Source organism: Amblyraja radiata, chromosome 14 (assembly GCF_010909765.2).
Source record: "Amblyraja radiata isolate CabotCenter1 chromosome 14, sAmbRad1.1.pri, whole genome shotgun sequence".
Taxonomy (NCBI): Eukaryota; Metazoa; Chordata; class Chondrichthyes; order Rajiformes; family Rajidae; genus Amblyraja; species Amblyraja radiata.
In genome coordinates, this window is record NC_045969.1 from 40,955,595 (window position 1) to 40,969,885 (window position 14,291).

Here is a 14,291-nt window from a genome sequence, read left to right on the forward strand (position 1 = left end):
ACGTGCACTGGTTGGCTGTGTCCGCGGCGAAGAGGAGAGGAGAGATAGGCACACAATATCTTGTGACGTGCTGCAGACAGGAATGGCTTCCACATAATCCACAGAAGGAGACAGGCAGGGGGGGTGGGGGGGGGGGGGGGGGGGGAGGGGAGTCAGAACACAAATCCAGAGAAGCGGAATCCAGTTTTCCCCCATAATTATTTAACTTGATCAGTCAATTTGGCTCAAGGAGAAATTTGGACAGAAATAAATGCCACTACTGCTAAAATATTGTACAGTAGAAGCACTACACTTAAGAAACATTAATAGTGGTCTTAATGATAAATGCTGGAGATTGCATTGACTCACTTGTCCACAAAATATGAGCTGTTCCTGCTGAATAAAACGATCCTACTCTATGAACAATGCAATAGCTTGTTTTTCTTAATTATCATATGCTTAAATTACGAAATATTTGTCATTCCTTCTCTCTCACGTACCACAGGGATTAAATGTTTCCATCTTGTGGGAGTTGCTGCAAGGCCTTGTTTATTGTCTGGCCCGAATCAAACTGAGATGCTGCTGATGAAACAACTACTGGAGCCTGTGCTGTTCTGATGCTGATGGTGATGGTAACCTACCCATTGTCCTCACAGCCCCTTTGCCACTTCACGGCTTCCTCCAAGGGAATATTAATTTTTAAGCGTGTTCATTCTCAGCAAAGGGTGGAAGGTAATAACCAGCAACAGCTTGTTTGACCTGATGACTGTGACTTTATGATGTTTAGATTCACTCTCACGTACCCTGACCCTCACAATACATTACCATTCCTCTCTCGTACGACCATGTTCTGTGGCTTTTAGTTTTGTTTAAAGATACAGCACGGAAACAGGCCCTCAGGCCCACTGAGTCCTTGCAGACCAACCATCACCCCAGACACTAGCACTATCCTACACACAAGGAACAATTAACAATTTTTACCAAGCCAATCTACAAATTTTTACCAATCAACCTACAAACCTATATGTCTTTGGATTGTGGGAGGAAGCCGGAGCACCCGGAGAAAACCCACGCAGTCACAGGGAGAAAGTACAGACAGCACCTGTAGTCAGGATCGAACCCGGGTCTCTGGTGCGGTAGACAGCAACTCTACCGCTGCGCCACCATGCCGCCCCTATCTATTGTCTGGCAACAATATCTAATCAGGGATAGTAGTTGGGGAAATCAGAGACTTAGTCTGACATGATTCTGTCGGACTGTTTCCCTCATTTGTCCCAGCCTTCACACCATTTGCTAGGTTTTAGTGAAGGTTACTTCTCTGCTGGGCAGGATGTGTCTTCCTCCTTAACCAATTCAATGCCTGGACTGCAGCAAAGAGAGCTGTCTTTAGGTTCTTAGGGTGATTAGTCATAGAGTGATACTGCAAGGAAACAGGCCCTTCGGTCCAACTTGTCAATGACAACCAAGATACCCCATCCACACTAGTCCCACCTGCTCACGTTTGACCCATATCCCTGTAAACCTTTCTTATCCATGTTTAGTTTAATTTAGTTTAGTCTTGTTTAGAGATACAGCAGGGAAACAGGCCCTTCGGTCCACCGAGTCCATACCGACCAGCATTCCTCGTACACCAGCACTATCCTACACACTAGGGACAATTTACAATTTATAGAAATCAATACACTTACAAACCTGTACGTCTTTGGAGTGTGGGAGGGAATTGGAACACCCAGAGAAAACCAAGGCAGTCACAGGTACAACGTACAAACTCCGTACTGACAGCACCCATAATCAGGATCGAACCCTGATCTCTGGCGCTGTGAGGCTTCCTCCCACATCCCACAGATGTGCGCGTGAATCGGTTAATTGGCCTGTAAATTGTCCTTAGTGTGTAAAGAGTGGATGAGAAAGTGGGATAACATAGAACTAGAGTATCATTAAATTGAAATATTGAACTGGTGTGAAGGGGTGATTGAAGGTTGGCGTGGACTCGGTAGGCCGAGGTGGCGCAGCGGTAGAGTTGCCGCATTACAGCGAATGCAGCGCCGGAGACCCGGGTTCGATCCCGACTACGTGTGCTCTCTGTACGGAGTTTGTACGTTCTCACCGTGACCTGCGTGGGTTTTCACCAAGATCTTCGGTTTCCTCCAACACACCAAAGACGTACAGGTATGTAGGTAAATTGGCTTGGTGAATGTAAAAATTGTTCCTAGTGTGTGTAGGATAGTGTTAATATACGGGGATCGCTGGTCGACGCGGACCCGGTGGGCCGAAGGGCCTGTTTCCGCGCTGTATCTCTAAACTAAACTAAACTAAAGGGCCTGTTTCCATGCCATATCTCAAAAATAACACCAAACAAATCAACAATTCGATTGCAGTTTTCCATGAGTATCAACTTTACTTAACTCTCTTTGAGAGACTCAATCAGATGCTTTCTGCAATCCATACTAACCCATATCCACATTTCCACAGTATCATATAGTTATAAATGTACCCTGTACTTCTTAAAAAAATTATAACCAGATTGAACCTTTTCAAATCTACGTTGATTTTCTCTGATCAGCCAAAAATGTCCTCTCAATACGTATGAGATGAACGTCTCAGAGTCTCTGGTTATTCTTTCTCTTATCTTCCATAAGCTAACTGAGAGGGTAGTTTCCTGGAATGTGCACTCCAGGAACATTGCGAAAAAGGGAGATATATTTTTTCAACAAGGTTCAATTGACAGTGGCAACGTTGTTCAAATTGTGAAAAGAAATGTAACAAACAGGCTGGTGTTTGTAAATTGAATACACTAGTGAAAATGTTGATGTTAGATAACTAAACTGGGCAACATTAATTATTTGTACAAACTGGATCGTGCTTCGTCTGTGGGTGGAGTTGAGTGGATTGTTTTTACTACCTGCAAGTTAATTACCCCCACTATCAGCTGACATTAAAATAAGCAACCTTCTGTCAAAACCAAGATAGAGCCACACAGAAACACATAAATTATTCTATTATAATCAATTGAACAAAGCCTGACTCAGTGGTCAAAGTTTAGTTTAGTTTACAGATACAGCATGGAAACAGGCCCTGAGTCCCACCGAGTCCATGCCGACCATCACATTAGTTCTATGTTATTCCACTTTTGCATCCTACACACTGGGGACAATTTACAGAAGCCTATTAATCTACAAACTTGCACTCCTTTGTAATGTGGGAGGAAACTGGAGTACCCGGAGAAAACCACGTGGTCAAAACTCTGCCGCTGCCCCATTTTGTTCTTCTGTTTCAGGCCATATGACAATAAAGCACTTTTCATTCTTGACCACCACACGGGGGCCTCACCAATGTCTCAACCTGCAACTTTGGCAAAATGAAGAAGGGTCCCGACCCGAAACATCACCCATCCTTTTTTTCCCGAAGATGCTGCCTGACCCACTAAGTTACTCCAGCACTTTGTGTCCATCTTTGGCATAAACTTGCATCTGCAGTTCCTTGTTTCTACATTGCCAAAATGGTTCTGCAGCTGGGGAGTACAGGAAGATGAGGAACGGATGTGGCAAGTGGGCTCTCTCAGCAGCACCTGGAGATTAGTTCTGCTTAGACTACAGCTGACATTAGACTAATTCACTCATTCCCTTTCCCACCTAAAGCCTGGAAGGGGTTAAAGCCTAATTTGTTTGCATAAAAGGATACTGCTTGATGCCTGGGTTTTGGCATTCAACAGCAATTCAATGTAAATGAGAGAACTCTCATTCTCTGTCCTTTCTTGGTACCTCTGCCCATTTAACTTCCATCCAGTTTCTTTTGGAAATTTTTATTAAATCTATTTCCACCATTACTTCTCACGAGCATTTTAGATCTTTGTAACTCACTGTGTGAATTTTTTTACATTCTCTCCCCTGTGTTTCTTTTGCTACATATTTTAAATCTGCCTCATCTGAAGACAGACACTCACCAATAGAAAGCAATTTCCCTACATAATTAAAATTCATAGTTTTTAATACATTTTTTAACCTTCTCTGTTCTGGGTAAAACAATCCAAGCTACTCCCCTCTCTCCACTCTTAATCGCTGTGAGATGGAGCTGCTTCTTTCCCTTAAAGCCACTAATTGTTCCCCTTTCTCATTATCCACGGTCGTTTTCCACCCAGAACAGAATTCACAACTCATGCAAGTCTGCTCACTCAGCCCTTTTACAGCACAAAAGCCTTTTGTGAGTTTTTGTTGTTGTTACAGATGCAGTTGATTGAGGCCGGTTACACAATCACATCAAATGGATTCATGGACCGGATGTAAGAACGGGGTAAAATTATAAAAATAAGCTAAGTTGGGAAGGCAGAATCGAAAACAAAAATCAGGCTTCAAATAGATTCTATTGAAGCTCGTGTGAAACAACATTTTAGGAAGACTATATTTTGCAAGGAGGTTGTTGAGGCAGATACAGGATGAATGTATAGCATTTAGTGCAAAATAAAATCCAATAAAGTTCAAATAAATTCCGATTAAAGATAATTTGAAGGTCCCCATGAGCTAAATGGGAGATCAGGACCGATCTCTATCTGGTGAGAGGATGATTCATTTGCCCAATAACTGCTGGGAAGAAAATGTCCCTGAATCTGGAGGCATGTGCTTTCAATCTTCTGCATCTCTTGCCTGATGGGAGAGGAGAGAAGAGGACAATGATAAACTAAATTAAACTAAAGTAACTCAGTGAGATAGATAGATAGATAGAATCTTTATTTGCCACGCAACCAGGGTTGGTGGTATTTGGGTTTGGTACATGATGGTACACTGCTTTAGTCACATTAACACATATAACAACACAGATCATAGTGATAAAGTGCATCCATACCACATCACAAATCACAAATCTCACCAACAGAACATAGTGCAAAAGAACAGACAAAGACCATAGACAAGACACTATATACATCAAGAGTCCTTAGTGTTGTCTGTCATTGGAGGGAATTGAGTGTTCTTATTGCTGAGGGGAAGAAGCTGTTTTTAAAACGGGTGGATTTTGTGGCAAGTGACCTGAGGCGCCTCCCTGAAGGGAGAGACTGGAAAAGGTGGTTTGCTGGGTGGGAGGGGTCCGAGATGATCTTTATTGCCCGTTTTGAGGTACGTTGGAGGTAAATGGAATGGATTGAGGGGAGGGGGGAGTTGATGATCCTGGAGGCCTTGGAGACAATGCGCTGTATTCTGTGTAGTGAGTGACTGTCAGTGTTTCCGTACCAGACTGTGATTGAGGAGGTGATGATGCTTTCGATAATGGATTGATAGAAACGGACCAGGAGGTGTTTGTGGACTCTGAACTTTTTGAGCTGTCTGAGGAAGTATAGGCGTTGTTGTCCTTTCTTAATGATGTGGTCAGGCAGTATCTCTGGAGAACATGGATAGGTGATGTTTTGGGCCAGGAACCCTTCTTTGACTGATTGTAGTAGGAGGAGAGAAAGGTGAAGAGAGGTGGGGGTGGGACAAAGCCTGGAGATGCTGCCTAACTTGCTGAGTTACTTCAGCACGTTGTCTTTTTTTGTAAACCAGCGTCTGCAGTTCCTTGTGTCTAGTAGTTTAGTATTGTGTCTAGTATGGACTTGTGTCTAGTAGTTTTAATCTTGTATATACACGTCTTAGTGGGCCAGGCAGCATCTATGAAAGGTATAGACAGACAACGTTTCAGATTGGGACTCTTCTTCAGACTGATAATAGTGGGGAGGAAGGTGGGGAAGAGAAGTGGGAGTGGGACAAAGTCTTGCAAGTGATAGTTGGATTAGGTGAGAAGGGTTTGAAGCTTGGATGATTCTGGGCTGAGCTTCTGCTCCAGAGACTTGAACAGAAACGTTTAGTTTGTCACACCACTGACCTGCAAGCAATCAATCAACTGTCCAAGGGCTGAGCTTTGGTTGAGATGTTAATCTGAGAATTTATGTTTTCTTAGATGGACCTAAAATAACCATAAAATTATTCCGAAAAATATATATTTGCAGTGTCCAGACCGTTTTTTAAAATTTTTTATGCTCAATCAACAAAATAATCCACATTTAAGATAGATACAAAGTGCTGAAGTAACTCTATGGGTCAGGCAGCATTTCTGGAGGAAAAGGATAGATGACATTTCCGGTCACGACCGTTCTTCATACTGGAGGAGTCAAAGAAATCTGAAGTAGGGTCTCGACCCGAAACATCACCCATCCTTTTCCTCCAGAGATGCTGCCTGACCCACTGAGTTACTCCAGCACTTTGTGTTTATCTTTGGTATAAACCAGCATCTGCAGTTCTTTGTTTCAACAAAGAATCCACATTGTTTGGTCATTATCACATTGCTGCTTCTGAAAACTGGCTGACGTGTTGCAACAGTGAACAAGCTTCAAAAGGTTTCATGGGTTTGAATAGACTACAGGATAACACGAACACAAGCCCAACTTTCTTTCACTGATCAATCCAGTATGCACCATCCCTGCTCATGGTACATCTCACAGCATATCACCCCATGCAATCTATTGCCCTGTTCCATTCTCCCAACTTCATATTTCCTCCAGAAAAATTCTTCTTGCTTTCAAATATTAAATTTTAAAAAATCGTATTTGAATGAGGATTAGAAACATTAAAGATTATCTTTGTGCAGGTGCTAAATGCACACCATAGTTTTGGCTGCTGATTACACTCACTTACTTAATATTTGATTTAATGTATGAAAGACAAGTATAAGACATATTACAATGTATAACAGCATCATTGAGTCATACAGTGTGGAAACAGGCCCTTCGGCCCAACTTGCCTACACTGACCAACAATGTTCTATCCACATGAGTCCCGCCTGCCTGCGTTTGACCCATATCCCTCTAAACCTATTCTATCCGTGCAACTGTCTAAAATGTTTCTCCAACGTTGCGATAATACCCGCCTCAACTACCTCCTCCAGCAGCTCGTTCCACACACCCACAACCTTTTGAGTAAAAAAGTTTCCTCTCAGGTTTTAATGAATTCTTTCCCCCTCTCACTTTAAACCTATGTTCTCTGGTTCTCGATTCTCCGACTGGGCAAGAGATTCCGTACGTTTATCCGATCTATTCCTCATAATGTGCATAACATTGCACAAGCATCCAAGGATAATTTCCCCCAAACACAGTCTCCACTTTTCTCCATATCAGTCTCTATCCATTTCAAACAAGTTTCATCTCTTCAAAGTGTTGCTTTAAAAAGTAGTGTTTAAAGCTGTTAGCAACTGATTAGATAGAAAAAGATAAGAATGGGATAAGATGAGATAAAAATGTATTGAGATTGGATCTTTGATGTCCAACTCCTCTCTCCACTGAATGCATCTGACTGCTTCTCTGATGTCCCAAGTAACCCTTTCCTATTTGCTCTTACCTTTTGACCAAAAGGTGCCTTCAGTTCGACCGCTGACTTTCTAAATTCAACAAGATCACGAGTAAACATGTGTGGGGGATCCATACCTCAATCTACACCTGTCAAATCTGCCAAGATAGACACAAAATGCTGGAGTAACTCAGCGGGACAGGCAGCATCTCTGGAGAAAAGGAATGGGTGATGTTTTGGGCCAAGACCCTTCTTCAGCCTAGTCAGGGGAAAGGGCAACGAGAGTTATAGGATGCTTGTCAAATCTTCCATCTCCTGCTCCATTTCCAACTTTGCATTGCCCTTGGAAGCAAGTTACATTTACGAACCAGTCAAATAAACTTGCCTAGAGTAGAACACATGTCTTCCAGCTTTCCCTTCAAATGATTATGAGAAGAAACTAGTATAAACTGTTTAGAGCTGAAAGAAAAAATGTCATCAGCACAAACGAATGATTGATTGATCTATTGTAGAAAATAAGATACATTTCACTTATACACTAGGCACAATCCAAATTCAGCTCAGAGCAACAGAAATCTGGGCCAAAATTATCAAGCATGGGCACAGTTTTGAATAAAAGACCATGGCATTCAAATAAAATTGTTTAGGATGGCTTCAAATGATGCTGTACATAATGTAAAGGAAACATCTATAGTGTGTTGCGACAAACGTAATAATTATTTTTCCTTAAACCCTTGTTTAAATCCATTCATGGGGGGGTGGAAGAAGGGGGTGTGTGGGGTGGGGGAAGTCGGGGTGTGACCACAGCAGACGCACCTCGCACTTTGCTCACCCTGCACCTTCAGCTTTCGGCCTCATGCAGTAGCTCCCGGTCCCACTCTGACTTCACTCAGAGGCTTCCGGTTCAACTTAACACGCTGCTCACGGACTCAGCCCCGCCTCCAGGACTTTATTCTCTGCGGGTGCCGGAAGGGACATTACCTTCATGGTGACTGACAGGCGAGAAGACCTATCTGCTGATCTCACGATTTTTTCAAGAACGGTGAGTAAGGTGGCGAAAAAATCCTAGCGATATATGTTGCCATTTTTGCGCAGTTAAATATTAATTTAGCAGAGTTAAATATTAATCTGCAGTGTAAATATGAAGGTTCTTCTTGAACTGTCCCAATCCCTGGAGCAGCATATGGCAGGTGCACGGTGACGTCAAGGATGTGGATTGTCCATGACCATTCAGTAGATCAAATTTAATCAACATATCATGAACTAGCAAGACCTTGCCAGAAACGGAAAATTTATCAGTTATCTTTTTTTCTATTTAAAATTAAATTCTTTTTAATTTTAGCAATAAATAATATCACATGAAATTAATATATAAACATAATACAGAATGACTACTTAAAAATGTCAGCAAATACAAGTGCTGGAGTAACTTAGCAAGTCAGGCAGCACCTCTGGAGAGCAAGGATAGGTGATCTTTCAGATCCGGCCCCTTCTTCAGACTCCCAACCTGAAGTACAACCTATCCATGTTCTCCAGCGATGCTGCCTGTCCTGCTGAATTTGTGCCTTTTTTTGTAAACCAGCAAATGCAATTCTTTGTATCCACTTTAAAATGTCAGCACACCAGTCTACTCAGCTCCCTACCCCTAAACCTGCTTCATCTGAAAATTATATTTATTTTTGAAAATGCAGTAAAATGTTGATTAGATGTCTCTGTACCATTAAAAATAAAAATTAAAACACGAGAACGATCCCAGCAATGATTGGGTTAACATATGATGACTGTTTGATGACACTGGGCCTGTAGTCGTTGGAGTTTAGAAGGATGAGGGGATACCTCATGGCAGAGTAGACTTGATGGGCCAAATGGCCTAATTCTGTTCCTATAACCTGTGCATTTATGAACATTAAATCATTGTGAATTCTTGACTAAAATTTACTAGCCTGAAATAAACTGCTCATAATACCCTCAGGTTTAATCACTGATAAATTAATCAACAGATATGTCTAAATTGTAAGTCTAAAGTTGCAGATTGCAACATGATGTCTTCATCAAAAACCAAGAGCACTTCAAGAATGCTCTGGATCTGCACAGATAAAATACAAGCAGCATTCTAATGACTTAACACCTAATAAATCATACAAATGAAATATTGCTGCTGAGTCAGCAGGGTGCAGAGATCCCAAACTCGTTGAGCTTTGCACTTGTAATTCATGACATAATGTAGACCTTTGGATTGTGTGACGTGTTAAAAAAAAACACTTCTTGAGAAATTTGGTGTCATTTTAGAGGATACAGCAATTTGTGAAACATTCCTTTTGACAAAACTTGGATTCCCAGACAATGAGAAATTGAATATGAATATTGACAACGACGGATAAAAAGCAACCTCGAGTTTTAGAAAGCAAAGGTTGAGAGTAGAAAGCAGCACAGGGGCCAAAACATTAGAAAGTGTTTGATGACAAATGAGTTCAAATGAACATGAGACTTTTCAGTCTGAAGAAAGGTCTCGACCCTCTCCATAGAGATGCTGCCTGTCCCGCTGTCCAGCATTTTGTGCCTATTTTCAGTGTATAACCAGCATCTGCAGTTCCTTCCTACACATGAGACTTTTACCAATGTTTATGTTAAATCCTATTGTGTATTGTGTTCTTTTATTTGTATGGCTGTATGGTAATTCAAATCTCACTGTACCAATTGGTGCATGTGACAATAAATATAACTTGAACTTGAATTTTAGTTGCTCGTTCCGGCACTTTGCCAGAATTTCATGCAGTTTAAAGCATAGTTATGGTTTGTACATTTTCATTCTTCTTATCTCTAGCATTTTTAAATAGACGTTTACAAAATAAATGCAATTATAACAATTGTCTTTAATAGTTTGGCCAGTGTTCAATTACTCTTACACCGACCACACCCGCCCGCTGCAATACAGTAAATCCTTTCCTACCTGCCGTAGAATCTTGACTGCAAACATATCCCCTCCACCTTTCCCATCCTGCTGCTTGCGCTTTCTATCAGACATTTCTTCTGAAGACTTTTCCTCTATCAGGCTGTTCGGAGAAGTGCACTCTCTGCAGAAAGCTATGTGCCTCTAGTACCAGTCATGAGACAAAGTTCATGCCAACTAATTCCTTCAATCCATGTAATCTGTATCGAGTTGCACAAGGGATTCCTCCTCCTTGATTTGAGGTGATGAGATTAAGGTATCTATTCTCCTGCAGTTACTTTCCATGCAACAGTCACCTCAGAGCCATGTCTTGGTCTGTTGTGGCAGTGGGAATGGCAGCTAAAAGACTGGATGTAAGCCATAGGAATTAGCCTGGATGAATGGATGCGAAAGGAGAAAATAGGAATCAAATTCCTGTTGTCTAACACGATTATACTGCATAGGAGCAACTGGCACAGTGCGAAGAGAGCAGAAAAAAATAATTTCTGAACATTTATTAAAACAAATAAATCGATTAAATTATAAAGGTAGATCAGACTATGCATTTTCTTTTAGATTAGGAAAAAGAAAGGAAGCGGGAATTAAATCCTTTTTTTAGGAACAGTTGTTTGTTTTTAAGTGTGTCATTACTGGTTTTAATTTAGATTAATTTTAATTGTTACAATGTTTATTTTTGACAGGTGCTAACTGTTTTATAGTTTCTGTGAAGGTTGAAAAGATTCACCAATAATCAGATTCAGCAGCAGCTCTGACAACCTGTCACCCCAATAAAGGAACAATGTGGTTGCTTTAGAGAGGGCACTGAAGAGGTTTACCAGAATGCTGCCTGGATTAGAGGGTATTTTCTGTAAGGTTGGACAAAGTTGGGTTATTTTTTCTCGAGTGGCTGAGGCTGTGGGAAAGTATAGAGAGGTATATAAAATGATGGAGGTACAGATATGGTAGACAGTCAGGATTTCTTTCCCGCAGGGTAAAAAATATTAATGACTAGAGGGGCAAAGTTTAAAGGAAATGTGTGGGGCACGTTTTTTTTACACGGAGACTGGTGGGTGCCTAGAACCCGCTTCAAGGGTAGTGGTGGAGATGGATACGATAGTGGGATATGATAGACTTTTAGATAGACACATGAACATGCAAGGAAAGGGAGGATATGGAATACATGCAGGCAGAGGAGAATGTTCATAAGTTTCAGGAACAGAATTAGGCCATTCGGCCCATCATTCCTACTCCGCCATTCAGTCATGGCTGATCTATTCTCCTGCCTCCTCCCCATAACCTCTGACACCCATGCTAATCAAGAATCTGTCAATCTCCACCTTAAAAATATCCATTGACTTGGCCTCCACAGTTGTCTGTGGCAATGAAGTCCACAGATTCACCATCCTCTGACTCAAGAAATATATCTTAGCATTATGCTTGGACATTGTTGACATGTGCTGTACTGTTCCATGTTCTAAGTTGCGGATAGGGTCTCACTGGCTGGCAAGCAGTTCTGTCAGACCTACTGGAGGTCTGCTCTGACACACCACTTATGTTGTACTCAGACACTCTGAGTTGCTGAGAGCTAGACTCCCAGGGAGGAAGGAAGAGGTCGTAGGAAGGTCGGGTGGGCTGCGGCCTGTAGAGGGAAAACGGCGAGCCCCTCGTGGCCACACGTGGCAGCAGGCCTGGCTTGCCGCCGCGAAGAAGGAAGAAAGACACGGCGGGCCCCGGCCTGCAAGGGAAGCTATGAAGCTGCTGAGCTCGGACCCTTAGACCAGAGAGTCGAGCAGGAGGCAGCCACTGGTGACGACGGACATGAGGTACGGGCCGGTAGGAGAGGAAGCGGGGTATTGCCTTCAGCACCTTCAAGGTTGGCCAGTACATCGAGCGCGTGGACCGGACTTTGGACTTCTGTAAATGTCGCCAAAATATGGTGACTTGTGCATGTGTGATCTATACAAAAAACATTTCACTGTTCAATGCACACGTGACAATAATGTAACATTGAACCATGTTGGGACAGTCTAGCACAAGGACACTTATTCTGCTGTGGAAGAACTAAAGTTTAAATAATTCTGGCCATTTTGAGTTGTGTCTGGGAGAGACCGAGATTGGAAATTTAGATCAGCTGAGAAGTGTTTACTTCCTTACGGGTCTGTCCCACTTACAGGCCTGTCCCACTGATATTTTAGGGACTGCCAGCGACTAGGCTGCCACCACACGTTTGCCGGGGTGTCGCCTTTATGGTCGTGAGTAGGCTCCTCAGTCGCCCAAAGAGTCGTAGCGTTTTCTGGTCGCTGCTGGATTTTGAAATGTTCAAAACGTTTCGGTGACAGTCGGCGACCGTGGGCTTGTGGTAGCTTGTCTTCTCCTGACGTATGTGCTGTTGTAGGTTGTCGCCAGGGTGACGTAGGTTGTCGCCGGTGCTGACTTCGGTGAATTCCATTGTCGTAGTCGCCGACAGTTGCCCAAAAAATCGCCTAAGTGGGACAGGCCCATTAGTCCAGTCCCCGGTTTTTCGGTGACCTGCTACGACTATGACAGTCGCCTAAAAAATCGTCTAGTGGGACAGGCCCTTTAGAAGGTTTAGAAAGTTTGGTATTTCCCCAACAACTCTCACCGACCAACAAACGTGGGTCATTGGGAGAGGGCAAGGAAATCTGACAACTAGAAAGTATTTTATGAGGGCGCATCACTGCATGATTTGGGAACAGCTTTGTCCAAGACTGCAATGAATTGTGGACGCAGCCCAGTCACACACACACACACGACAGGTTACTTGAGGTTAGACAAGTCAATGTTCATACTGCCCTGTACGGGGTGCTGTTCCTCCAATTTGCGTTTGGCCCCACTCTACCAGTGGAGGAGGCCCAGGACAGACAGGTCAGTGTGGCAATGGGAGGGTGAGTGACAGTGTGTGTGTGTGTGTGTCCCACTCACTCAGTGACTGACTCTAGCAGTGTGATCACCGGGCACCGGCCGGCGGAGAGCGGCCGCTGCCTGTAGCAAAGATGGCGGCGCCCGGCGCTGGAATCGCCCGCACCAAAGATGGCGGCGCCCACAGCCCTCTGCCCGCATCAATGATGGTGGGGCGCTGGCTTTCGATTGGACCGCTGATGCGTGACGCGTACCCGGACCGGAAGCCGTGCCGACCTCACTTCCGGTCGATTTGGCGCCACTTTTCGGTGCGAGTCGCGATGGGTCCGGAGAAGGAGGCGGAGGCATCGCAGCAGCAGCAGCAGTCTGGTAATGGGCCGGGGAGAGGGTAGAGGGCAGAGGGCGCAGTCCTGGGTAGAGGGCACACAGAGAGAGAGAGAGAGAGAGAGAGAGAGAGAGAGAGAGAGAGAGAGAGAGAGAGAGAGAGAGAGATAGATAGAGATAGATAGAGATAGAGAGACATAGTCATGGGGAGAGGGTACAGTCATGAGTAGAGGGCACAGTCATGGGTAGAGGGCACAGTCATGGGGAGAGGACGCAGTCATGGGCAGAGGGCACAGTCCTGGGTAGAGGGCACAGTCCTGGGTAGAGGGCACCGTCCTGGGTAGAGGGTAGAGGGCACAGAGAGAGAGAGAGAGAGATAGATAGAGATAGAGAGACATAGTCCTGGGGAGAGGGTACAGTCATGGGTAGAGGGCACAGTCATGGGTAGAGGGCACAGTCATGGGTAGAGGGCACAGTCATGGGTAGAGGGCACAGTCATGGGTAGAGGGCACAGTCATGGGTAGAGGGCACAGTCATGGGGAGAGGACACAGTCATGGGTAGAGGGCACAGTCATGGGTAGAGGGCACAGTCATGGGTAGAGGGCACAGTCATGGGTAGAGGGCACAGTCATGGGTAGAGGGCACAGTCATGGGTAGAGGGCACAGTCATGGGTAGAGGGCACAGTCATGGGTAGAGGGCACAGTCATGGGGAGAGGACACAGTCATGGGTAGAGGGCGCAGTCCTGGGTAGAGGGCACAGTCCTGGGTAGAGGGCACAGTGCCGGGGAGAGGGTAGAGGGCACACAGAGAGAGAGAGATAGATAGAGATAGAGAGACATAGTCCTGGGGAGAGGGTACAGTCATGGGTAGA

At 44.0% G+C, this 14,291-nt stretch overlaps 1 protein-coding gene across 1 annotated transcript in view; it reads left to right on the forward strand.

The window, feature by feature from the left end:
• Positions 1-13,380: 13,380 nt before the first annotated feature.
• pola1 (DNA polymerase alpha 1, catalytic subunit) overlaps positions 13,381-14,291 on the forward strand; it is a 248,098-nt gene continuing 247,187 nt past the window's right edge. The window contains exon 1 of the mRNA XM_033033174.1: positions 13,381-13,464. Within this exon, the coding sequence (XP_032889065.1) occupies positions 13,416-13,464 (49 nt within the window). The 5' untranslated portion in view covers positions 13,381-13,415. The remainder of the gene's footprint in view (positions 13,465-14,291) is intronic.